This window comes from Tachyglossus aculeatus, chromosome 11 (genome assembly GCF_015852505.1).
Source record: "Tachyglossus aculeatus isolate mTacAcu1 chromosome 11, mTacAcu1.pri, whole genome shotgun sequence".
NCBI lineage: Eukaryota > Metazoa > Chordata > Mammalia > Monotremata > Tachyglossidae > Tachyglossus > Tachyglossus aculeatus.
Window position 1 is genome coordinate 46940270 of NC_052076.1, and position 27294 is coordinate 46967563.

Below are 27294 nucleotides of genomic sequence, written 5' to 3' on the forward strand. Positions count from 1 at the left end.
CACTGTTCTAAGCGCTGGGGAGGTTACAAGGTGATCAGGTTGTCCCTCGGGGGGGCTCACAGTCTTAATCCCCATTTTACAGATGAGCTAACAGGCACAGAGAGTAATAATAATAATAATGATGGCATTTATTAAGCGCTTACTATGTGCCAAGCACCGTTCTAAGCGCTGGGGAGGTTACAAGGTGATCAGGTTGTCCCTTGGGGGGCTCACAGTCTTAATCCCCATTTTACAGATGAGGTAACTGAGGCACAGAGAGTAATAATAATAATAATGATGGCATTTATTAAGCGCTTACTATGTGCCAAGCACTGTTCTATGCGCTGGGGAGGTTACAAGGTGATCAGGTTGTCCCTCGGGGGGGCTCACAGTCTTAATCCACATTTTACAGATGAGGTAACTGAGGCACAGAGAGTAATAATAATAATAATGATGGCATTTATTAAGCGCTTACTATGTGCCAAGCGCTGTACTAAGCGCTGGGGAGGTTCCAAGGTGATCAGGTTGTCCCTCGGGGGGCTCACAGTCTTAAACCCCATTTTAGAGAGGAGGTAACTGAGGCCCAGAGAAGTGAAGTGACTTGCCCGAAGTCACAGAGCTGACGATCGGCGGAGCCGGGATTTGAACCCATGACCTCTGACTCCAAAGCCCGGGCTCTTTCCACTGGGCCACGCTGCTCCTCATCCTCACACTGTAACCTAGAGGTAGCAGACAGGGAATGGTGGAATAAGAAGGGAGCAAGGGTAAGCTCTTTGTGGGTGGGGATTGTGCCAACTAACCCTACTGCGTTGTATTGTCCCAAGTGCTTTGAACAGTGTGTTGTGTACAGTAGGTGTTCTATAAATAGCACCGATTGATGGGGGGAAGCGGGAATCCGGGCCTTCTTTTTGGTCCTTTGGAATGGCCCCTTGTATCTGTACTTGCTCCCCCAAAACAGTTAACTAGTTTGCCCTTATTCTGTACCAAACACTGTGCTAAGCATTGGGGCAGGTTCCAAATAATCAGCTGGGACACAGTCCCTGGCCCTCACGGGGCTCCCAAAGGGGGAGGGAGAATGAGGAAACTGAGGCACAGAGGTTAAGGCACTCAAGGTCACAGAGCAGTGCCGGCCGAGAGCGGCAGCCGCCGTCTTAGTACCGGGTTGGAGATAGGAGTGGGATAGATGGGGAAGCAGCCTGAGACACACGATTCATTCGATCGGATTTATGGAGCGCTTACTCTGTGCAAAGCACTGAACCAAGTGCTTGGAAGGTACAATTCAGCAATAGAGACAATCCCTGCCCGCACTGGGCTTACAGTCTGGAAGGGGGGAGACGGACATCAGAGCAAGTAAACAACCCCACAAGGCACCCGAGTGCAAGTTCTGAGCTCACAAGGAACGGCGTCAAATAATCAGGATAGCTACCTTCCTCTTTTAGGGCTTAGTACAGTACTCAGCATAGAGTAGGCACTCAATAAATACCACTGATGATGATGATGATGTTCTGTAGATAAGGGGGGTACCATTCACGAGGGGGCTTTGGGCTCTTAAAAGGAAAGGCACCACATGAATTCAACGTAAGGTACAAAAAAACCTCACCTTTGGTATTGTATCTACTAGACGTACAGCCGACGCAGGAGGGTGGCCATTGCTCTGGATTTCAGGATAGGCAAAATGATCCCTTTCCTCCTCTACGGCCACCTGATTTCAGAGGTTAGGTGTGAAGAAACCCCAGGAAGGCGCTGAGGGGAAGGCTGGTGGCTTTTTCATCATCTGGCAGTGGAAGTTATTTGGTGTAAGCTCCTTGTGAGCAGCGGGAGTAGTAGTTAAGGCATTTATTAAGCACGTCCTGTACGAAGAGCACTGTACTGAGCACAGGGAAAGAACACACGGGGGGGAATTCGACATGGCCAAAGCCTTCCAAATGTTTAGTACTCGCCCAACCACAGAGCACAGTGCTCTGCACGCAGTAAGAACTCGGGAAGCACCATGGTTGCCTGACTGATTCCTCAGGATGGTGATTCCGCTCGGCCGAAATCCTGCCCGTCTTAAAAATATTTCGGAAGATTGTAACCCTGGGTAATAACACCTCCAACACGAACCTCTCACCAGGGAGGCTCAAGTTAATATGATTATTGCTATAACCCAGTGAAACACCATCGTAACAACTGGCCGTTTCATGATTCTTGCTCTCCTTGTGGCAAGTCGCGCGCCAAAACGGCACGCGCTTGGTCGGCTTGCTGTTTCGCCTTCTGCCGCAGATTCCGTGCGCCGGAACGGTGGCTAGTGGGGCCAGATGCACTTCTCCGGTTGGGATTCTGGCGGTGTCAAACACTTCCCTAATTTCTCACAGCCTGGAGGCGCCCAGTTCTGGCAAATGAGAACGCGGGGAAAGGACATAAGCGTTCGAGAAAGGGTTAGACTCACGACCCATCAGAGTCCAGCAATCTGGACCCTTCCGACACCTCGAGGCCGAGGGCCATATGTGACCTCCTTCATCCACCCTTGTGGCTTCGGATACTCTGCGGTAGTAACAATAATAATATTAACAATAATAATAATGCTCTGTCTCTGGGGCTTTTCCCCCCTCAACGTGCCTTCCCACTGATTAATCTCACTTCCCACCTAACATCTCTAAACTTTCCCTCTAGAAATCTGTTATAGACCTCTCTCGTCCATGAATTTACCCCAATCCCTCTCAGACCTACTGATATTTTATGCCTGCCCGACTTCCTCTGAAAACGAATTCCATATACTCATCACTCGCCGTCCGAGGAAGTGTTTCCATTAGTTTGGGACCTACGGCCTCATGCTTCGAAAGGTGTCCCCTTGTCTCAGGTCTGTGGGATTTGGTGAAACACATTCACACTGTCCTCACTCATCACGATTCCATAAATGCCCATTTCATTCCCGCTCAGCCTTTATCTTTCCAATGGAGTGTCCAGATTTAGTCTGTTCTTAAAAGGAAACTTCTCCCCTAATGATCTTGGTTGTCTACGTGGCATTCCATAAATGCCCATTTCATTCCCGCTCAGCCTTTATCTTTCCAATGGAGTGTTCTGATTTAGTCTGTTCTTAAAAGGAAACTTCTCCCCTAATGATCTTGGTTGTCTACGTGGCATTCCATAAATGCCCATTTCATTCCCGCTCAGCCTTTATCTTTCCAGACTGGAGTGTCCTGATTTAGTCTGTTCTTAAAAGGAAACTTCTCCCCTAATTATCTCGGTTGTCTACGTGGAAGAATGAAGTATGCAAAACATGAAAGAAGCAGTGTGGAAAGAGCACGGGGCTGGGAGTCGGACCATTTGGGTTCTGATCCTGGCTCTGCCATCTGTCTGCTGTGTGACCTTGGACAAGTCACTTGACTTCTCTGTGCCTCCGTTACCTCACCGGTAAAATGGGGATTAAAGCTGTGAGCCCCACGCAGGATATGGACAGTATCCAACCTGATTATCTTGTATATACCCCAGTGTTCAGTACAGTGCCGGGCACACAGTAAGCACTTATCAACAGAAACCATTAAAAAAAATCCTGTTTTTAAACTCCCTCCAGATTCAGTGGGCAGCAAATGCCAACTGTCCAGACTTCAGTAACTGAGGTCTTAGAGAAGCAGCATGGCATAGAGGATACAGCACGGGCCTGTGAGTGAGAAAGTCATGGGTTCTAATCCCGGCTCTGCCACCTGTCTGCTGTAGGACCTTGGGCAAGTCACTTCACTTCCTTGTGCCTCAGTTTCCCCTTCTATAAAATAGGGATTAAGACTGTGAGCCCCATGTTGGACAGGGACGGTGTCCAACATGATTTGCTTGTATCCTCCCCAATGCTTAGTATAGTGCCTGGCACACAGTAAGCGCTTAACAAATACCAGAATGATTTTTATGATTTGAACTGCCCCAAGCCTCCCCCGCCACGTGGCTACGGAACATGACCCAAAGTTGCCATTCATTCCCAATTTCTGTCTCTGGCACGGGGAGAAACTGGCAGCCAGAAACTTGGGGGAAGCCATGATGCAGGCAAATGAAATCTGGGCCTTCGGGAAATTAAAAAAAAGAAATTTCAGGATCTTAAAAACGGCTCCATCTATGCTCAGGCATCCTAAGCGTGGTTCTGCCCGTCCTGGTTAACAACAGGCTACCTTTCCCTTCATGTGAGTAACATGACCAGATATCTGTCCCTCAGAGATCCTACAGCTCTGTCCTGCCACTCCAAAAGCCTCCAGGGAAACCCATCAGGGTGACGCTTTCAGCCGTGTGACGGCCAGAGAGGCAGATGCCCCCAAAGAGCAGGCACACAGATGAGCAGAGCCTAAGCCCATCCACTCCTCTTTTATTATTATTATTACTCTATTTATTTACTTATTTATTTTACTCGTACATATCTATTCTATTTATTTTACTTTGTTAATATGCTTGGTTTTGTTCTCTGTCTCCCCCTTCTAGACTGTGAGCCCACTGTTGGGTAGGGACCGTCTCTATGTGTTGCCAACTTGTGCTTCCCAAGCGCTTAGTACAGCGCTCTGCACACAGTAAGCGCTCAATAAATACGATTGATTGATTGATTGATTCCCTCAGTGATAGCAGCAGCTGCTCTGGAGACTGCCATTTTAGCAGGACCCAGGCAGCGATTAGCCCGCCTGAGCCAATACTAAGAATAACAATAATTATAGTGTTTGTTAAGCACTTCCTAAATGCCCAGCACTGTATTAGGCACAGGGGTAGCTACACGATCATCAAGTCAGACATAGTCCCTGCCCCACACGGGGCTCACAGTCTAAGTGGGAGGGAGAACAGGTATCGCATCCTCATTTTGGGACCGAGGAAACTGAGGCAGAGAAATTAAGTAACTTGCCCAATCAATCAATCAATCGTATTTATTGAGCGCTTGCTATGTGCAGAGCACTGTACTAAGCACTTGGGAAGTACAAATTGGCAACACATAGAGACAGTCCCTACCCAACAGTGGGCTCACACTCTAAAAGGGGGAGACAGAGAACAGAACCAAAAATACCAACAAAATAAAATAAACAGGATAGAAATGTACAAGTAAAATAAATAAATAAATAAGTAAATAGAGTAATAAATATGTACAACCATATATACATATATACAGGTGCTGTGGGGAAGGGAAGGAGGTAAGATGGGGGGATGGAGAGGGGGACGAGGGGGAGAGGAAGGAAGGGGCCCAAGGTTACACAGCAGCCAAGAGGCAGTCCCCCCACAACGTCCCCATCCCTCATTCATTCAATCGTATTTATTGAGCGCTTACTGTGTGCAGAGCACTGTACTAAGCGCTCGTTCTCCCATTCTTCCTCTTGCTCACTCTGTCCCACTTTCTCCCTTCTCCCTCCACCCTGTCCATTTCCCCCTCTCTGTCCTTCTTTCCCCACCCCAACTTTTCACTTAGTTTTAGATTCTGCTGGATTTCCACGATACAAACGGAGCTAACGGAGGTAGGTTTGTCAGCTTCAGTAAATTCCATCTGGTTACAGAAGATGGCAGTGAAACACTAGCAACCTCCACCGACTTCCTAATAAAACTCACTGAGATTTCCTTCCGCGCAGGCAACGTTTAGGTTTTTGTTTCACCCATGATCTGCACGAAATTCGACCACGTTCATCTAGTCTGAGCATGACCCTAAATGGGGTGCACCTCCGGGGGCGAGAATACAGAGTCCTCCAAGAGTGATCTAGACAATCAGAAAAACAAGATTTAAATAAGTAGGGACTATATTCTCCTTGTGGGCAAGGAACAGGTCTGCTACCTCTGTTGTATTGGACTTTAGTAAGCTCTCACTAAATACCACTGACTGATAGGGACATGTGCCAGGTACATTACCAATTAATTACAGGCTATACTGACCCAAGTCTGCTAACGACTGGATAGGCGCAAAGATAAAGGAGAAATAACCGGAGTTTCCGAACGGTTCTTGAAAAGCAGGTGAGCCGGCTGTAAAGTGCTATGATTACAACAGCGAATGTGATATTGGGATGAATTAAGGGGCGGGACATTTGAAAGTGAGGTGCAAGTCTGTCCTTCACAATATTAGCACACAGGGTCCTCTTTGACCTGCACATATTAAGAGAAATTGGCGAGGGTCCAGAAGAGCAGTAAAAATGAATAAAAAGATAGCTATGGGGCCTAGGAGAGATGTTTGAAAGAGCTGGGGCTGTTTTATCTGCAGAATAGAGGCCAGGTTATTACAAGGAAGTTACAGATCAACTATTTTCCATCTTCACAAAGGACTCATTCATTCAGTCGTGGCTACTGAGCGCTTACCGTGTGCAGAGCACTGTACTAAGCGCTTGGGAAGCACAAGTCGGCAACGTATAGACACGGTCCTACCCGACAACGAGCTCACAAAGTATGTAGGCAATTGTCTTAAATGGTAAGGGAAGGGCTGTTATCACTGTCAACAGTTAGATTTCAAATGTTGAATTTTTCCACATTTATTGGTCTCCCACTTGGCTAGTAAATTCCTCCCGGGCGAGGATCACGTTTGACTTGTTTCACTTAATTCCCAAGCACCTAGGTGGGTGATTTGCACAAAGTGGGCACTCGCTAAATAATTGATGAGGAGGAGGTTTAGATTAGATGGAAGGGTGAATTTCACGAAGAAGAACATAAACACTCCAACAGCCCACTGAGAAATGCTGTGCGATCTTGCGGGAGGAGGGCTCTAGAATATGCTCGGTTTCTATGCTGCTCTGTGGCTGTCAGATATCATCATCATCATCAATCGTATTTATTGAGCGCTTACTATGTGCAGAGCACTGTACTAAGCGCTTGGGAAGTACAAATTGGCAACATATAGAGACAGTCCCTACCCAACAGTGGGCTCACAGTCTAAAAGGGGGGAGACAGAGAACAAAACCAAACATACTAACAAAATAAAATAAATAGAATAGATATGTACAAATAAAATAGAGTAAAAAATATGTACAAACATATATACATATATACAGGTGCTGTGGGGAAGGGAAGGAGGTAAGATGGGGGGATGGAGAGGGGGATATCTCCCGATACCCAACGGAAAGCTATAAGGAATGGGTTTGGGTTCCAACAGGTACAAGGCACTATTTCCCCACAATTCTCCCGACTAGCCCAAAGCCCTGGCACTAAATCGGTCCTGACGCGCTGGGTGACACTGAAAGAGGACGGAAATTAATTTGCCGCTGTCTCTTACAAGAAAACCCCACGGTCCCTAAATCAGCTCTAATACCATTCTGAGGGTGGGGATGTTAAAAGTAAACCCCGAGCAGGAAGGGTTAAGCCTGCCCCTCAAGCATTTTAGTAAAGGTTAAAAAAAAAAAACCCACAAAACGCCACCAAAAAAAAAAAGAACCCAGAAAAGCTCATGCTGACTCTTTGGCTCTTAGAAGGGTTTTGCTGTGAAATACAGAATCAAAGAAACCAGAGATGGTCAGGGCCTATTAAGTCAGCTTGTTACGCCCCTGGCTCCCATCTAACCAAGGTAGGATTGTTTCCCCCTGCCTGTTCCGCGGACCTTTGTCCAGTGCGGTTTGAAATGACTCAATCAGTAGGGCATCCCCCTGCTACCTGGAAGGAGACTATTTCACCACCTAATAGGCCTTGCTGCTAGGAAAATTTTCCTAATATTCAGACTAAATTTTCCTCCACGCAATTTCTTCCCATCGCTCCTCATTATCCACTCCCGGCTTGCTCAAAACAATTGTACCTCTCTTTGGTCTAGGCGCCCTTCAGGACTGGCCCACAATGCAGCCCCTACGCATGCGGTACCCCAAATCTTCAGCTTTCAGTAGGGCTTAGGAGTCTTCGACAACGGGAACCTCGCAACATAAAAGCCAACTCCCGGCTACCATGTCTGTAATTTGGCCCGATTGGGGAACCTGATCTTAATTTATTTCTCCCTAAACGCAGGCTGAGTTGAAGGCTCACGCCCCCGGCCTCACGTTGAGAATGTGGCTACGCAACAGGAGCAAAAACTGAATAAAAAGCTAGTTGCCAGGCCCATTTCTTATTAGCCAGCTCTCTGAAATGTTGGCACAGCACTAGCCTGGCATCACTGACAGAAAACAGGCTTCCCACCTTCCTGCTTCTGTCCTGAGGGGAGGGAGCTGACGACGCAGCTAGCGGTATTGGGGGGCAGCGGGGAGAGGTCTTAATCAATCAATCGATCGTATTTATTGAGCGCTTACTGTGTGCAGAGCACTGTACTAAGCGCTTGGGAAGTACAAGTTGGCAACATATAGAGGCAGTCCCTACCCAACAGTGGGCTCACAGTTTCTCCTGAGAAGGCAGTGTTAACTTGGCCGAGGGAGGAGTAAGGAGCCCTGGGAATGGGTCAGGCCCAGGACTGTAAGCTTGCTGAAGGCAGGGAATTTGTTTATCGTTCTGTTGTACTCTCCCAGGCACTTAGTCCAGTGCTTGGCACACAGTAAGCACTCAATAAATATGACAATGAACGAAATGGGGATTCAGACTGTGAGCCCCACGTGGGACAACCTGATCACCTTGTATCCACCCCCAGTGCTTAGAACAGTGCTCTGCACATAGTAAGCGCTTGACAAATGCCATTATTATTATTTATGAAGGATGGAGAACGCAAACACAACTTACGGGGGTGCAGCGACAGGGTCGGTGACCACGTGGCCTCGGCAGCACTTTGGAAAAGTCCCCGGCTGTCCCAGAGGGGTGAGGTGGCAGATTTTTCCCTGATTGTGCCACCACCCTGCAAGCCCTACCTGCCCCCTGGCACCACCTGACCTGCTCCCAACCTCTTCCCGGTTGCATTCAAACCCCGGGAGCCAGGCTCCTAACGCTGGCACTAATCCTGAGGTCCCGAATGACCATGGGTCCACCTACAAAGGAGCAAACAAATATGTAGTTGGGCGTGGGGGATATGTGTGCGTGTGAGGGAGAATACCATCTGGCGTGCTGGGAAGCGTCACCAACGCGACCAGAAACTCTGGTTTCAAAGCCTTGAACTGGCTTTCCGAACAGGAAGCGGGAAGCTGAAGAATAAACAGACGTTCTACCCACCCCCCTGGGAAAAAGCCAGCCGACGGGCAGCCATTTCCATTAGCCTCAGTGGCGTGGCGCTCCCAGACCCGGCACCGGGGCTAAGGAAACGGAGATATTATGGGATCTGCAAATAAGTCACCAAGTTATCGCAGCGTGCTGGGAGATTTTCCCGGATTAATTCCACTCGCTTTGCACCGGCCTTCGTGGACTACTGCCCACAGGAGATAACTACCCGGCCTGTTTCTGCAGCAGAATAACCCGACGACCCCAGCGTTTGCTCCTTCCGGCTTCGGCAGTGGGAGGTTAAGGCTTTGTCACGATTTCACCAAACCCTGGAGGTTGAGCTATGGGGTTTCGAGTCAATTGAAGAACCACTTACCATGACGGCCTGGTCGCACACGTTGAGCTGCGGCTGGCCGGGGATCATGGCCTCCTTGTGCTGCTCGACGATGGGGAAGATTTTAAGAAGGGCATCCTGGTACTCGGTGCTAGACACCCTAGAAATAGGAGGAAGCCGAAATGTCACAAAGACTATTCAGACTTGGCATCTGCCCAACAGGGGAACGCCAGATCCCGAAATGTGCCAGACGTATCTGGCTTGTTAACGGCTAAGTACCCTCCTCCTCCCTTCATCCTCCGGGAAGGTCAGTTCCCGGGGAAAGCCTGGAAATGTTAATACAGGACACCGGGCGGCATTCTTGTTGCTTGAATCGTTAAATGATTCAGTGGGGAAAAGTGAAGTCCCAAAGCAAAGTCGGAGCACTGTCTCAAAGGTGCCTGGCCCCTGATATCGGTCCTTTTTATGGCAAAAGGCCTCCCTTGCCCACTACGAAAGTCTCATCTCCAAACAGATCGACTCGGACCTCTTTTCATTTCCAGGCAGCCTACGCTGAGTTAGCTGCTTGCCAATCAAATTATAGACTCTCACGATAAGAGAGTCCCGAAGGTGAGTCATTTGTTTGGGAGCCTTGATTCAGACTGGTCGAATGAGAATGATGATGATGATAGTAGCAGTTTTGTTAAGCATTTACTACGGGCGGAGTACTGTACTAAGCACTGGGGTAGATCAAGATAATTGGGTTAGTCACAATCCCTGCCCACACGAGTCGAAAGGTGAGGGAGAAGAGGCATTGAATCCCCATTTTACAGGTGGGGAAACTGAGGTACAGAGAAGTTAACTAGTTAACTCTGGTGTGGGGGGTGAGGGACATCTTTTGGGGGGGTAAGTTACATTACTACTAGCTATCAAAAATTCACTACCCTTTCTGGTAGCTCCCTCCTTCCTCTCCCCCTCCTCCCCATCCCCCCCACCCTACCTCCTTCCCCTCCCCACAGCACCTGTATATACGTTTGCATAGATTTATTACTCGATTTATTTTACTTGTACATATTTACCATTCTATTTATTTTGTTAATACGTTTTGTTTTGTTGCCTGCCTCCCCCTTCTAGACTGTGAGCCCGCTGTTGGGTAGGGACCGTCTCTATAGGTTGCCAACTTGGACTTCCCAAGCACTTAGTACAGTGCTCTGCACAAAGTAAGTGCTCAATAAATACGACTGAATGAACGAATGGTTCCTCTCCCTTCACCTCAGATGACCCCCTCACCCTATTCTCTCCGGCTCACCATCTGGCCCTTCACTTGCTTCCCTTACCACTCTCCATGCGATCACCACTTTCCCCAGGGACGAGGCTAGGCCTGAACTCTTAGGAGTCAGGACAGAGGCCCAACTCCCTCCGAACGGCTGGGTGATCTGGAGCAGCCGCTGTAGCCAAGCCGGACAAGGGTAGTTTTCCTTGGTCTCCTGCAAGGTGGAAGTGAATGACATGACAACCAGGCCACCTTTCACTCCAAATTTCAAACTCCATGGGGCTCCACCATGGACAAGCCAGGCAGACATCCTGGTGAGGTCGACTACATCTCGTTGCCAGGAGACGGCCGTTGGTCCCGGTCCCATCACCCTCTGGGGTCAATGAAATGCCAGCTCAGCTCTAAGGGTGCCGGAGCAGACCAGGACAGGCCTGGCCTCTGGCCTTCCCCACTCTGGAGGAGTTGGTGGGATCAAATGAGGGATGTGGACCCTTCCCTTAAGGGTGGGCCGGGTCAGAGCCAAACCAATCTCCTCAGTATCATCTTGGCCTGGGGATGGCCATACAGCCCTGGCCCTCTCCAATCCAGCCCGGCACATTCTGGGAGCTGGGAAGAAAATAATAATAATGATGGCATTTGTTAAGCGCTTACTATGTGCAAAGCACTGTTCTAAGCGCTGGGAAGGTTACAAGGTGATCAGGTTGTCCCACAGGGGGCTCACAGTTTTAATCCCGATTTTACAGATGAGGTAACTGAGGCACAGAGAAGTGAAGCGACTTGCCCAAAGTCACAGCTGACAAGTGGCAGAGGTGGGATTTGAACCCACAACCTCTGACTCCAAAGCCCGTGCTCTTTCCACTGAGCCACGCTGCTTCTCCAAATACACGGGTCTTCACAAAAAGGGATTGGGCGAATGGCAGCAACTTATCCTACAAAAATGGTATGGTTTCTTGGCTTCCGCCAGAGATGAATCCCTGCCCTAACTTGGTTTGCTGGAACAGGCCTGGCTTTCTGAAGAATTTGTCTCTTCTCTACACTAGTGCAAAGCAAAGGAGATTCCCCCCCACCCCCGGCATCTCTGAACAGGATCATTACTTGGGCAGGCATATGCTTAAAAGGCTTCAACTGCATTTCCTTGTGTTAATACTTCAACTACTTCTTCAATGGGGCATATGATGATTTCATTTGGCCATCTTCTTAAAGTGTCATTGAAAAAAGGGAGTGAAAAGCAAATTACTTCTAGAGATAAATGCTCAGCTGTCAACTCGTCCGGAATCCTGCCCTGACGGTCCAAACTGGCACCGGCCCCATCCTTAAAGCTCAGTTCCTCTTCTTTGAGGGGTAAAATAAAATCCCATTTTGAAACCCAGAAATGTGCCAGCAACTTCCAGTAAATGCTATAAATATCACATCTCCTTGGCAGCTTTCCAGGGAGAAGAGTGCAAATACAGGCCCAGTCTCCCCTGGCAGAGAAAGTGAAGGGAAATTTGTATGGGCATGTTTAAGTCGTTGTCTTCTCCAAAATTCTCTTTCGATCAATTGCTGGAGATCACATCTATGAATCTCAAGCCAGAGAGACACAAGAGCCACTCTGACGGGAATTGGCAGGCAGCTGCCCCCAGGGATCGTGTGATCCGCCGACATTTCTCTTCAGGCACCTCATCTGAAATCCTTGAGTTCTCAAAAACAGCTCTGATAACCAGAGCCATTTAAGTAGACCTGTTGCCTAATCTGCTGATTTGAGCGTACCTACCAATTTGAAATCATCCCTGGCTTTTTCTGTTCCTAATCTGAACTATGTGATCACAGCTCACCTTTTTGGAATAAAAGGCTTAGCTCTTTGAAAGGATTAAATCGCTAACCCCTCACCTTTCATTAGTTTCTGCCTAAAAATAGCAATGTTTTCCATGTCTGATATAATTAAGGCATTAAAAAATATCCATTCCTATATCTTTATATATCGAGTAGCATTTCTCGTTTTGCTCTGGCTTTTGGTCCGTTTTCTTAGTACTGGGGGTCTAGTTTTTTGTTGGCGTTTCTATCTGCATTTCAAATCTTTGACCAGCTCTTGGCTTAACCAACTTGTTTTATTGTTATCCTTCCTGCTCTTACATTTTGGGGCTTCTTTTCATCACCTTGTAGAACTTCATTACAGATCGCACGCTTCTGGGACTCCATCTTCCTTCCCATTGGCTATTTCCTAGGGCAAAAGTCCGCTACCGTGAAGTTCACCGTCTCTACTTTGCTGAGTTCCTTTAAGAGCACATGGCTGCTTAGATCCCTTCAGGCAGCAGGCCTTCAATTTCCAAGGGATTTATTAGAATTCTAGCAGCGTCGAAGCTCTAAATGGGCTCCCGAAGTGGCGGGATTATCCGTGTGAAATGCACAGGAAAGGCTATCACCTTTGGAGACCGTGCAGGAAGTCGGGGCTGTTTGTGCGGCAGATGTCTGGGGACTTCAGAAGGTCATGACCAACGGGCTCCGTCGCTGGCCGATCAGATAAGTTACTGAAGAAAGACCTCATTGATTTTATCCTCGTTTAGAGTTTAAGAGCAAATCTAACCACGGCATTTACCTTTCTGTTCCTTCTACGGGGCTAAACTTGACAGGGCTAAACCTGAACCCATCTTTCTACTTAAATAGTAGTTGCCGTTCAATAGTATCTATTAAGGACTTACTATGTGTAGAACACCGTACTGAGAGCTGGTAAAAAATACACAGTTGGGAATCAGACAGGGGAAAAGGGGGGATGGAGGTAGGCCCCAGTTCATTGTGCCTTCTTTGTCATCACAGTTGACAACACCAGCTTAGAACGGTGCCAGCGAATAGAACAGTGCCAGGGCTTACAACAGTGCTTGGCACATAGTAAGCGCTTAACGAAAACCACAAGAACAATTATTAATACCACTACCCTCTCCGCCCCATAAGCTTATAGCACTGTTATCTTTAAATCTCTGCTGTCTTCGAACTCTCATATTCAATCTGCCTCAAAATCCTGCCAGTTTTCCGCCGCGATATTTCCTACATCCACTCTTTCCTCTCCACCCAAATGGCCACCACCACCCTGTTTTCAAGCTCTCATCAAGTCCAAGACTACTACTGCATTAGCCTCCTCCCTGGTCACCCTGCCTCTTAATTTTCCTCCTTTCAGACATCAGAGTCAGGAGGAAGCTTTCCCCTTCTGCTATTAAAACAACTGCAGCACGCTTAGCTTTTCTGAATATTAGCAATCCAATTTTTCAGCTACTAGGGTTTACTGTATCCTCCTTCCCCTGCATCACGGGGCCCCAGCAGGAATGAGTTAAAAATAGCCCAACTCCTGCTGGAGTGTGGGATTAGAAGTGGGACCTACTCATCTCTGCTTCTCAGGTAACGGGGGAAAAAAAAAAAAACTATTTGAAATAGGTTCAGTCCTTATTTCAGATAACTGAATTACTTTGTGATGCTTAATACATTGTGCTGGGTTACCTACAAAGAAATTTGGCTGGACACTAGCTTTTTATTTAATGGTCGCACCTAGCTATCACCACTTGATGATGATAATAGTGTAATTTCTTAAGCGCTATGTCACAAGCACTGTTCTGAGAACTGGGGTAAATAGAAGATCATCAGGTCCCACATGAGGCTCAAAATCTATGTAGGAAGGAGAAGAGGTATTGGATCCCCATTTCAGGTCCCACATGAAGCTCAGAATCTATGTAGGAAGGAGAAGAGGGACTGGATCCCCATTTTGCAGATAAGGGAACTTAGACACAGAGAAGTTAAGTGATTTGGCCAAAGTCACACAGTAGCCAAGGGGCAGAGCCGGGATTAGAACCCAGAGCCTCTGACTGCCAAGCCTGGGCTATTTCCACTAGGCCCTGCTGCAACAACATGAAAATGCTTTAACTGATGCAGGTCTAATTTTTTTTCCCCGTGAGTAGATGCTAATTGGGTCCACAGCAGCGAATGCAGGTAGTGAGGCAGGAAGAGAAAGGTATTAACCAGATTACAGAATTAGGTTCCTTCACTAAATCAGTGGCATCTGGCAACTGTGGGTTTGGCCTGCTAAATGGAAACTTTTTCACACTTTGGTTTTTAGAGTTAATTTCCCGACAACACGTATGCTCCTGAGGGCAGCACTGTGACTCACTCAAGTTTTCTCCTTCTTGCTGAGAAAGATTATCCGCCGTGGGAAATAAAAGAACCCGCTCTGGGAATTTTAGCGAAGAGGTCCCATAACTTGTATTTGGTCACACAACTTCCATTTGGTGGGGAACGCAGTACTTTCGCAGTTTAGGAAGGAAAATATCTCCGGTAGCCAGACTTGGAACCCGACTGTGTGGCTTTGTAGCCTCGGCCCACGAGGCAGCTCACCCTCTCCGCAGGGTCGGCTTTAAAAATCAATACATTCTCAAAGCCCTGAAGGTGTGTGCACCCGATGGCTAAAGACTACAACTGTTGCTCCCCGTGGGAAGCCAGCATTTTGAATTCTATCGCAACAGCCCGGGCGAAGGACAGCAAGGCTCCGGAGTGACAGGGAGCAACAGGGGAGCGTGTGCGGCGGGGAGAACAGGTGGTGTTCCGAGGAGTGAGCGAAAAGGGATCCCCCTGTGTACGCAAAATGAAGGGACGGAGTGGACTACGTCCAAGGTCGTTACATTAATTGACACTTTTAACCTCTAGGCAGTCCCCGGAGGGTCAATCAGGCCTGGCGTTGGGAGGGCTCGGTTCCAGACCCAGGTGTGACCTGGGCTTAGTTCATTTAGGGTAATTGTGCCTTGGCAAGCTGCTCGCCGCTCCACCCATTCCAAACAACTCATTGCGGAGCCTGCTGTGCTTCAGTTAAATTCCTATTGGGGGAGGCTAACGAGGCAGGGGGGGTTACGGTGGGTAGCCATCCGGCTTTTAAACACGACACTTTCTCCTGCTTCCACCATCTCCCGGTAATCCTCCAAATCCTTCCACCTCGTGGTCCCTAGTGTTGGCTTTTTTTTACCCATTGTGAGGCTGGCACGGGGAGATGAAGATGCTTCATCACACACACACTGCAAAACCAGAAGCACTCTGACCCGGCAGGGTTTCGCAAAGGAGGAGGGCTGAGAGAGATTGGGAAGTCGGACTCCCGAGGGCGAGCACCACAGACCCTTTAGCCCGAGGCGGGCCACGTTGAACTGCACTTGATTCCCAATCCGCACAAAGAGATGCTATTGAAAATCCCCCATTTCCGGCTGCTAAACCCTCAACGTTCAGGTCAGAAAGATCACCCTGTCTGGCCTCCGTTCTCTTGGAATTCACTCGGTCCGTCCCTTTGCTCGTCTTCGGCCAGTCCCCGTCAATCAGCGCGGCTCAGTGGAAGGAGCCCGGGCTTTGGAGTCAGAGGTTACGGGTTCAAACTCCGGCTCTGCCAACTGTCAGCTGTGTGACTTTGGGCAAGTCACTTCACTTCTCTGGGACTTAGTTACCTCATCTGTAAAATGGGGATTAAGACTGTAAGCCCCCCATGGGATAACCTGATCATCTTGCAACCTTCCCAGCGCTTAGAACAGTCCTTTGCACATAGTAAGCGCTTAATAAAAAATGCCATTATTATTATTATTATTAATAGACTCCTATTTGTCATGGATGGGTCGGAGCGGCCTGCAAAAAGCTGGCGTACAGAGAGATGGGTCCTTCGGAGGGGAGACCTGGAGCCGATCGGCCATGCCTTTGCTACTCTTTCTTTCCAAGAATCAGTCCGCAAGTAATCTGGTTTGTGCCAGGGCGGAAACGCCGTAAATACCATAAGAATCAACTGCTCTTCTGCCCGGTACCTTGTTAAGACTAGGGGAGAACTGGAGTTTGCATAGATACGGGAAGGATGTCCTTGAGAACGGGGCTGGATTGACAGCACGGGCGCCTGAATTGGGAGAATAAGTCCAGCATAGGCAGCGGCAGGCCTCCCGCGGTTGGCCGGGATGATTACCTCTCTCTCCAGCTGCTCAGGACCAAACACATACAGCAGACACACACACACTCCTCCAAACAACATTAGGATCGAGAGAGAACAATGAAGCAGCTCTTTCTTGCGGAAAGAGCACGGGCTTGGGAGTGAGAGGACCTGGGTTCTAATCCCGGCTCTGCCGCTTGCCTGCAGCGTGACCTTGGGCAAATCGCGGAACTTCTCTGTGCCTCAATCTCCTCAGCTGTAAAATGGGGATTCAGTGCCTACTTACACCGTGAGCCACACGAAGAACAAGGACTGGGTCCGCCCTAATTGTGTGGGAACTACCCCGGCTCTTAGAAAGAGCACTACTTGACATGTAGTAAGTTCATTCGTTCGTTCAATCGTATTTATTGAGCGCTTACTGTGTGCAGAGCACTGGACTGAGCGCTTGGGAAGTACAAGTTGGCAACATATAGAGACGGTCCCTACCCAATAGCGGGCTCACAGTCTAGAAAGGGGAGACAAAACAAAACATATTAACAAAATAAAATAAATAGAATAAATATGTACAAGTAAAATAAAGAGTAATAAATATGTGCAAACATATATATATAGTAAGTGCTTAACAAATATAACAATAATAATGATAATGATGATGATAATAATAATAAGAAAAACCCTGGATAATCGGCAAGCACAATAATAATGATAATAATGATGGCATTTGCTAAGTGCTTATTATGTGCAAAGCACTGTTCTAAGCGCTGGGGAGGTTACAAGGTGATCAGGTTGTCCCACAGGGGGCTCACAGTCTTCATCCCCATTTTACAGATGAGGTAACTGAGGCACAGAGAAGGGAAGCGACTCGCCCAAAGTCACGCGGCCGACAATTGGCCGAGCCGGGATGAGAACCCATGATCTCTGACTCCAAAGCCCGGGCTCTTTCCACTGAGCCACGCTGCCTGTGAACCTGATCTACGGATCAATCAATCAATCGTATTTATTGAGCGCTTACTATGTGCAGAGCACTGTACTAAGCGCTTGGGAAGTACAAATTGGCAACATATAGAGACAGTCCCTACCCAACAGCGGGCTCACAGTCTAAAAGGGGGAGACAGAGAATAAAACCAAACATACTAACAAAATAAAATAAATAGGATAATTCAGAATAAGAAGCTGAAGCTATTCTTTTTCTCCCAGCGGAGGATCCCAAAATACCACCAATCTTCCTCTCCTCTGTGTGAGAGAGAGGCAGTTGGCTGTATTGATTTGGCGTTACGGGAAAGCTTGGAAGGAGCGGATGATTCCGAGGTCTTTAAGGCTATGATGAGCCTCCAGAGAAGGGCCAGACTCTCTACCTTTCCCTTCCTGTCAACGGACCGTCTTCCGAAGGGCACCCCAAGCACATGTGGAGTGGAAACAAATGATGAGGGCTCAGGAAAAAGGCAGCAGATATTGTTTCACGGTTATGGGAAATATTTAGATGACTGAAATAACTCTGGCTTCCCCTGTCAGTGCTAAGTGCCAAATCTTCAAAAGCTTTGCAAGCCTGCGCTTGTGACATTTGCAAGGGCCCAACTCTGGTCACCTTTGTCCATTTGCAAATCAGAAGGGTATTTCCTCCCTCCCTTTTTCTCGCATTATGCCAGGTCACTTTAACACAAGACAGCTTCACGTGAATACCCTTGAGGGCTCTTTAAGGTCAGGAGCATTGAACCACTGAAAGGATGGAGATTTTAAAGAATAACAGAATCCTAGAACTGATGGAAGGGAATCTAAGGGTTACCCCCTTGCCTTTATACAGTATAGTACCTAAATCATCCAGAGCATCTGAGATGGTGGTCCAACCTCCATGTGACTTTTAAGGAAAAAGAGTCCAAATGAGGTTAAATGTAAGCTGTGACTTGCTGCCTATTCTAATTTCAGTTAGTGCTCTAACTGATGGGGACGGCTCACCTGATTCCTCTGCTTTGCCTTTTGATGCTTTTTAGAAAAAATAAATAAGTTGCATTCAGCCAGACCCTGTTTTCCCTACCCATTGATCTTTTGATGCTTTTTTGGGGTTAAGTTCATTTGAGATCTCTTAGCCTTTTACGGACAATGAAGGTGGTGAATTCAGACTTTACGGGCTCAGTTCAATAGTCTGTTTTATTCTCACTCCACCCAGCCTCTTGAGTTATGTTATACAAGAAGTTGTTGTTTTTTTGTCTTTGAACAACATTCATATTCCCAGTCCCTTCATCTGTTGAGAACCCAGTTCCTCATGCAGAATTCAGAGAGCTGGAGACCACATTTTTTTATGGTATTTAAGTGCTTTTTTTAAAGGTATTTGGTTGTTTTTTATGGTATTTATCAATAATAATAATAATAATGGCATTTATTAAGCGCTTACTATGTGCAAAGCACTGTTCTAAGCACTGGGGAGGTTACAAGGTGATCAGGTTGTCCCACGTGGGGCTCACAGGTTTCATCCCCATTTTACAGATGAGGGAACTGAGGCCCAGAGAAGCTAAGTGACTTGCCCAAAGTCACACAGCTGACACTTGGCGGAGCCGGGATTTGAACCCATGACCTCTGACTCCAAAGCCCGCGCTCTTTCCACTGAGCCACGCTGCTTCGCTTCTTATCAAGAGCTTATTCATTCGTTCGTTCACTCATTCAATCGTATTTATTGAGCGCTTACTGTGCGCAGAGCACTGGACTAAGCACTGGGTAGATACAAGCTAATCAGGCTGGTCACAGTCCATGTAAGTCTTAATCCCCACTTTACAGATGAGGTAACCGAGGCACAGAGAAGTTAAATGACTTACCCAAGGTCACACAGCAGACAAGTGGTAGAGCTAAGATTAGAACTTAGGTCCTTCTGACTCTCAGGCCTGTGCTCTATTCCAGACTTTTCACAAACCTGACAACCATGCATGCTAAGAAAAAATCAGACAGAGCTGACCTGGAGCTTGGAAGCTGCCTTTCCTTTCATGTTGCGTCTCTCAAGTGCTTGCTTCAGTGCTCTGTACACACTAAGTGTTCAATCATCATCATCAATCGTATTTATTGAGCGCTTACTATGTGCAGAGCACTGTACTAAGCGCTTGGGAAGTACAAATTGGCAACATATAGGGACAGTCCCTACCCAACAGTGGGCTCACAGTCTAAAAGGGGGAGACAGAGAACAAAACCAAACATACTAACAAAATAAAATGGAATAGATATGTACAAATAAATAGAGTAAAAAATATGTACAAACATATATACATATATACAGGTGCTGTGGGGAAGGGAAGGAGGTAAGATGGGGGGGATGGAGAGGGGGACGAGGGGGAGAGGAAGGAAGGGGCTCAGTCTGGGAAGGCCTCCTGGAGGAGGTGAGCTCTCAGCAGGGCCTTGGATAATTACGAGTGACTGCTATTTACATAACAATAGTTGTGGTATTTGTTAAGCACTTACTATGTGTCAGGCACTCTACTAAGTGCTGGGGTGAATACAAGCAAATCGGGTTGGACAGTCCCTGGCCCACAGTCTTAATCCCCACTTTACAGATGAGGTAACTGAGGCACAGAGACGTGAAGCGACTTGCCCATGGTCACCCAGCAGCCAAGTGGCAGAGCTAGGATTGGAATTCAGGGTAATCAGGTCAGACACAGTCCCGGTCGGGGCTTCCTGTCTAAATAGTTGGGAGGAGAGATACTGACTCCTAGTTTTAGGAGAAGAAGCGTGGCTCAGTGGAAAGAGCCCGGGCTTTGGAGTCAGAGGTTGTGGGTTCAAATCCCGGCTCCTCCAACTGTCAGCTGTGTGACTTTGGGCAAGTCACTGCGCTTCTCTGGGACTCAGTTACCTCATCAGTAAAATGGGGATTAAGATTGTGAGCCCCGCGTGGGACAACCTGATCACCGTGTATTCCCCCCCAGTGCTTAGAACAGTGCTTTGCACATAGTAAGCGCTTAATAAATGCTATTATTATTATTATTATTCTCTGGGCCTCAGTTACCTCCTCTGTAAACTGGGGATAAAGACTGTAAGCCCTCTGTGAGACAACCTGATCCCCTGGTAACCTCCCCAGCGCTTAGAACAGTGCTTTGCCCATAGTAAGCGCTTAACAAATGCCATCATTATTATTATTATTTTACATATGAGGACTTGCCAGGTTGCAAGGCAGCCAGGTGGCTGAGCCGGGAGCAGCATCCCGGTCCTCTGACCGGCAGGCCTGAGCTTTCCACCTGACCCTGCTGCTTCTCGTCACGAGTGTCACCGTACACGGGGATGACCCATTCCTTGCTCATTTGTGTGCGGCGTGGCAAAATTACGGACGGGCACGCCAGCTCCCACAAAGGCTTGCTGTGGCTCTCCTAGAACCAAACCGTAGCAGGAAGGCCCACTTCCTATTACATAACAATACTAATAGTGATAACTAAATGATATTATTTACTAAGCACTTACTATGTACCAAGCACTTAACTAAGCCCTGGGATAGATAAAGATAATCAGGTCAGATAATAATAATAATAATAATGGCATTTATTAAGCGCTTACTATGTGCAAAGCACTGTTCTGAGCGCTGGGGAGGTTACAAGGTGATCAGGTTGTCCCACGGGGGGCTCGCAGTCTTCATCCCCATTTTCCAGATGAGGGAACTGAGGCCCAGAGAAGTGAAGTGACTTGCCCAAAGTCACACAGCTGACAAGTGGCGCAGCCGGGATTTGAACCCATGACCTCCAACTCCACCCATTCATTCAATCGTATTTATTGAGCGCTTACTGTGTGCAGAGCACTGTACTAAGCGCTTGGGAAGTACAAGTTGGCAACATTCATTCAGTCATCCATTCAATCGTATTTATTGAGCGCTTACTGTGTGCAGAGCACTGTACTAAGCGCTTGGGAAGTACAAATTTGCAACATCTAGAGACGGTCCCTACCCACAGCGGGCTCACAGTCTAGAAGGGGGAGACAGATGACAAAACAAAACATATTGGCTCAGTGGAAAGAGCACGGGCTTTGGAGTCGGAGGTCATGGGTTCAAATCCCAGCTCAGTCAGCTGTGTGATTTTGGGCAAGTCACTTAACTTCTCTGGGCCTGTTACCTCATCTGTTAAATGGGGATTAAGATTGTGAGCCCCACGTGGGACAACCTGATCACCTTGTAACCTCCCCAGCGCTTAGAACAGTGCTTTGCACACAGTAAGCGCTTAATAAATGCCATCATTATTATTATTATATTAACAAAATAAAATAAATATGTACAAGTAAAATAGAGTAATAAATCCGTACAAACATATATACAGGCGCTGTGGGGAGGGGATGGAGGTAAGGTGGGGGGGGATGGGTAAGGGAAGGAGGGGGAGAGGAGGGAGGCGGCTCAGTCTGGGAAGGCCTCCTGGAGGAGGTGAGACTAAAAAGCCCGGGCTCTTTCCACTGAGCCACACTGCTTCTCTGCAGCAGCAGTCCCTATCCCTCATAGGGCTCATAGTCTAAATGGGAGGGAAAACAGGTATCCAATCCCCATTTTACTGATGAAGACACTGGGGCACCGAAAGTATAAGTGATCTGCCCAAGGTGACACAGTTAGGTAAGTGCTCTCTGCCCTGCTTCCACTTGTATCCTCCATCTGTGAACGTCCTGGAGATTCAAATATGTTCGAGCAGAGAGAGAACTCTCAAGTCCCATTTCAAACTCTACACCCATGAGCCAGAGAGGCTGAGCACTGGCTCAAGGTCACACAGCAGACTAGGGGCAAAGATGAGATTAAAACTCTTATCATTAGGCTACACAGCCCCTGGTTCTATGTTTTCTTTTTTTTATGTTGCCAGAACGAGTGATCCTTTCAAGGTCTTCCTATTTTCTCTAATCCCTCCAAGTCACTTTGGAATTCGACTCTTCTCTTCCAACCCCGCTCCGAGTCCTCCAAAAACTTAATTTCATCATGCATTTCACTGGTAGAGCTACTGATTAAATACTGACCACTATGGAATCCTTCAAGCTAGGTCATTTCTCGTCGATGCTGAGCTATTGATAAACCGTCTGACCCCGCAGCGCCGTCTTTACAGTCTCACTGACAAACTAGGAAGCTATGAACATAAACTGGGACAGAATCAAAAGTCTTACAAAATTGAGATTAAATCTCTTGCTTCCCCTTTATCTACAAGACCTGCCACTTTATTATCGAAGAAAATTTAATTGGTCAGGTACTATTTGCTCTTCAGAAAGCCATACTGGTTGCTTCCCAGTATCCTGGGCCTTCTATGTGGTTGCAAATCAATCAATCGATGATAATTATTGAGCATCCGTCATTTGCACAGCAGTGTCCTAAGTGCTTGGGAGAGTTTACCCGGAGCAGAAGAAATGGTCGCTACCCTCAGGAAGCTTGCACTCAGGAGATTTATTTACAAATAAAGGAACCAGGAGGAAGATCGAGGATATAAGTAGCAGTAGCGGGAGTAAGCGAGGACGAAATGGCAGAGGAAATAACGACTAGACTGATTCACATTTGCTTGAACCTCTCTCTAGGTGAATAAACTAAACTGCCTGGGAGAGTTATCTGGATCAGCAGTATCTGAGGCTATTTTCCTGCCTCAACCCCAATGCTTAGCACAGTGAGTGTTAATAAACACAACCAGTGAGAAGCAGTGTGGCCCAGTGGAAGGAGCATGGGTCTGCAAGTCTGAGGATCTGGGTTCTAATTCTAGCTCCATCACTTGCCTACTGTGTGATCTTGGGTAAGTGGCAACTTCTGTGTGCCTCAGTTTCCTCTGGAAAACGGGGATTCGCTACCTGTTCTCACTCCCACTTGGAATGTGAGCCCCTTGTGTGACAGGGACTGCATCTAACCTTATTGTCGTGCATCTGCCCCTGTGTTTATTACAATGCTTGGCACATACTAAGTACCTAACCCACACTATTACTATCGTCAATAATAACAATAACTACCTTGTTTTCCTTTTTTAAAGATGGGGACTATATTTATTCTTTTCCAATTTTCCGCTCTTTCTTTCTTCCTTGACTTTTAAAAAATAATACCAACCAATTCCTTACATGTTCTGGGATGCATATCAGCTCTTATGGACTCAATATCCATTCATTCATTAATTCAATCGTATTTATTGAGCGCTTACTGTGTGCAGAGCACTGTACTAAGCGCTTGGGAAGTACAATCAATCAATCATATTTATTAAGCGCTTACTGTGTGCAGAGCACTGTGCTAAGCGCTTGGGAAGTATAATCAATCAATCATATTTATTAAGTGCTTACTGTGTGCAGAGCACTGTACTAAGCGCTTCGGAAGTCCAAGTTGGCAAAATATAGAGACGGTCCCTACCCAACAGCGGGCTCACAGTCTTGAAGGGGGAGACAGACAACGAAACAAAACATATTAACAAAATAAAATAGAATAAATATGTACAAGTAAAATAAAGAGAGTAATAAATATGTACAAACATATATACATACATATAATATATCCTGCTTTTCTTTAAAGTATTCTTCAACCAGGCAGGACAGTGGGCTTTAGAAAATTCCTTAGCTAGTTTCCTGCTTTTATGGTTTTCAGTTCACAGAGAGTTCATACTGGCTTGAGTTATTTGCAACTTTTCTCCTGGGTTTCCACTTTAGGTTAGGTTATTTAATTGGTCACGTTCTACACATGCTCAGCTGGATGGAATGTCCCACCAGTAACCGGTGTAACAGAATGGAATGTAAGGCAGTTCCAAGCCTCAGAATTCTGGCCCACTAATAATAATAATAATAATGGCATTTATTAAGCGCTTACTATGTGCAATAATAATAATAACAATAATAATAATGGTGGCATTTGTTAAGCGCTTACTACGGGCAAAGCACTGTTCTAAGAGCTGGCGGTGGGGGGCTACAAGGTGATCAGGTTGTCCCACTTGGGGCACACAGTCTTAATCCCCATTTTACAGATGAAGTAACTGAGGCACGGAGAAGTTAAGTGATTTGCCCAAGGTCACACAGCTGACAAGTGGCGGAGCCGGGATTTGAACCCATGACCTCTGACTCCCAAGCCTGTGCTCTTTCCACTGAGCCACGCCGCTGTTCTCCATACTGGTTTTGGCTTCGCTCTCATGCTCCCTTCTAAGTCCAAGCTTCCTGACTCAGCTTGGAAATTTACAAAGATGATGAGACGCAAGGAGGGAGAAGGGTGAAGGAAGGAAGAAACCAAGACTCTGTATTTCCTACTTTCCTTTCCCGCAGTTTCCTTACCACTCCCATCCACTCCTGGCCCCAACCATCGCCACAAAACCTTTCTGGAGGCAAACGGGCCACACCTACCTCCAATCCCCCGTTTAAAACCGTACTAAAAATTGCCAGGCTCTCCTCGGAAAATACCACAATTCTGGTTCCCTGAATTTCAAACTTAAAAAGCATTATCACGAGGAAGTTGATTCCGGTTGGTTAATACATCTTCTCCACTGTGGAAGCAGTATCCTCTGGACTTTATGTGTCACGCTGAAGGAGGGGCTTTAAATGCAAAATTATAGTAGAGTTTCTTGTTTCTTACCGGATCGGGTATTTTTCTCCTGGGTCTCTGCCGAGGTGGAAGAGCAGAGGTACTTTGGTATGTTCTTCCTGGAAATGGGTTGTCACTCCTGAGATGTTCTGTCCAGGACAGAAATCAATACCCTGCGATGAAGAATACGGGAAAAGAGAGAATGAAAGGTATTCTGCAGGACTTCAGTTAATCATGAGACATGTCAAAGCTGCACTGCAATCAACCCAACCTTCTCTTCTTCTGTGGTATTTGTTAAGCACTACGTATATATGTTTGTACATATTTATTACTCTATTTATTTTACTTGTACATACTTATTCTATTTATTTTATTCTAATATGTTTTGTTTTGTTCTCTGTCTCCCCCTTCTAGACTGTGAGCCCACCGTTGGGTAGGGACCGTCTCTATATGTTGCCAACCTGTACTTCCCAAGCACTTAGCACAGTGCTCTGCACGCAGTAAGAGCTCAATAAATACGACTGAATGAATGAATGAATGTGTCTATTGTGGAACTCCACTTCTCACCTTCATTCCATTCCACTTATGCCCTACTATTTATGACCCTTAGACACCTGCGAATATAACTACAAAATATTAATACAAGAAAGCAAAGACAAGTGCCTGCTTAGATTATTTTGAAAATACTGACCATCGTTTCTACACAATTCTGTATCTGCAAGTCATTTTCACACATTCCTATCTATTCTTCACAAACTCTCTAATTTAGGTAGGTAATAATAATACTAATAGGCATTAACTGCTTACTATGTGCCAAGCACTGAACTACCCACTGCGGAAGGTACAAAGATAATCAGGTTGGACATGGTCCCGTCCCATACAGGGCTCACAGTTTAGTAGGGGGAGAAGAAGAGCTATTTATTACCAATTTGACTGTAAACTCGCTGTGGGGAGGGAATGTGTCTGTTGCTTAGTACAATGCTCTACACATAGTAAGTCCGCAATACATATGCAGCGTGGCTCAGTGGAAAGAGCCCAGGCTTTGGAGTCAGATGTCATGGGTTCAAGGCTCCGCTAATTGTCAGTTGTGTGACTTTGGGCAAGTCACTTAACTTCTCTGTGTCTCAGTTCCCTCATCTGTAAAATGGGGATTAAGACTGTGAGCCCCACGTGGGACAACCTGATCACTTTGCATCCCTCCAGCGCTAAGAACAGTGCTTTGCACATAGTAAGCACTTAACAAATACCATCATCATCATGATTGAATGAATATGAGGAAATTGAGGCACAGAGAAGCCCAGTGACTTTACAAAGCAGGTAAATGGCAGATCTGGGACTAGAACCTGGGTTTCCTGATTCCCAGGCCTGTGCAGCATGGCTTAGTAGACAGAGCAAGTCAGAAGGAGCTGGGTTCTAATCCCGGCTGTCATTTCATTTCTCTGCGCCTCAGTTACCTCATCTGTAAAATGGCGATAAGAGTGTGAGCCCCGTGTGGGACAGGGACCGGGTCCAATCTGATTAACTTGCATCTACCCCAGTGCTTAGAACAGTGCTTGGCACATAGTAAGTGCTTAACAAATACCATAATAATACTACTACCAACGTAGGTTTATTGGTACAGTATTACTATTCAGATGCAGTAATGGAACTTTAGATGATTCCTACAAGTAGCTTATCATGAGTAGCTATGGAAAATACCACTTCCATCTGTAGTAGAGTAATAGCAGCAGCAGTAGTAGTATTAATATTAGCAGCAGAAGTAAGAGGAGGAGGGGTAGCAGCATTTATATTGTGCTCACTTAATAATAATACTAATAATGGCATTTATTGAGCGCTTACTATGTGCAGAGCACTGTTCTAAGTGCTGGGGAATTTACAAGGTGATCAAGTTGTCCCAAGTGGGGCTCCCAGGCTTAATCCCCACTTTACAGATGAGGTAACTGAGGCCCAGAGAAGTTAAGTGACTTGCCCAAAGTCACACAGCTGATGAGTGGCAGAGCCGGGATTTGAACCCATGACCTCTGACTCCAAAGCCCGGGCTCCTTCCACTGAGACACGCTGCTTCTCAAAGCTCTACTTGGTGCTCTACACTGTATCAGATATTTGAAAAATATAGAATAACAAAGTGACATGTTCCCTGAACACAAGGAGCTTATGCTCTAACAGGGGAGACCAAAATAAAAATATAACTAGAGAGAACAAAACAAATAAAGTGGACACACACACACACACACACACACACACACAAACACACACAGGAAGGTGTACGCTTCATCCAAAGTTTATCTTTGACTGATTTTTCTTTTCTATCATTTACCATTCTTTTTCTCTCTCGGTCCTCTCTCAGTTTTCCATGATTC

The 27294-nt window shown here is 46.7% G+C and overlaps 1 protein-coding gene across 1 annotated transcript in view; it reads right to left on the reverse strand.

Moving 5' to 3' along the window:
• Positions 1-1246: 1246 nt before the first annotated feature.
• Positions 1247-27294, reverse strand: part of GALNS (galactosamine (N-acetyl)-6-sulfatase) — a 75806-nt gene continuing 49758 nt past the window's right edge. The window contains exons 12-14 of the mRNA XM_038754323.1: positions 24986-25107; positions 9362-9479; positions 1247-2350 (exon numbers count right to left, since the gene is read on the reverse strand). Coding sequence (XP_038610251.1) covers positions 2264-2350; positions 9362-9479; positions 24986-25107 — 327 coding nt within the window. The 3' untranslated portion in view covers positions 1247-2263. The remainder of the gene's footprint in view (positions 2351-9361; positions 9480-24985; positions 25108-27294) is intronic.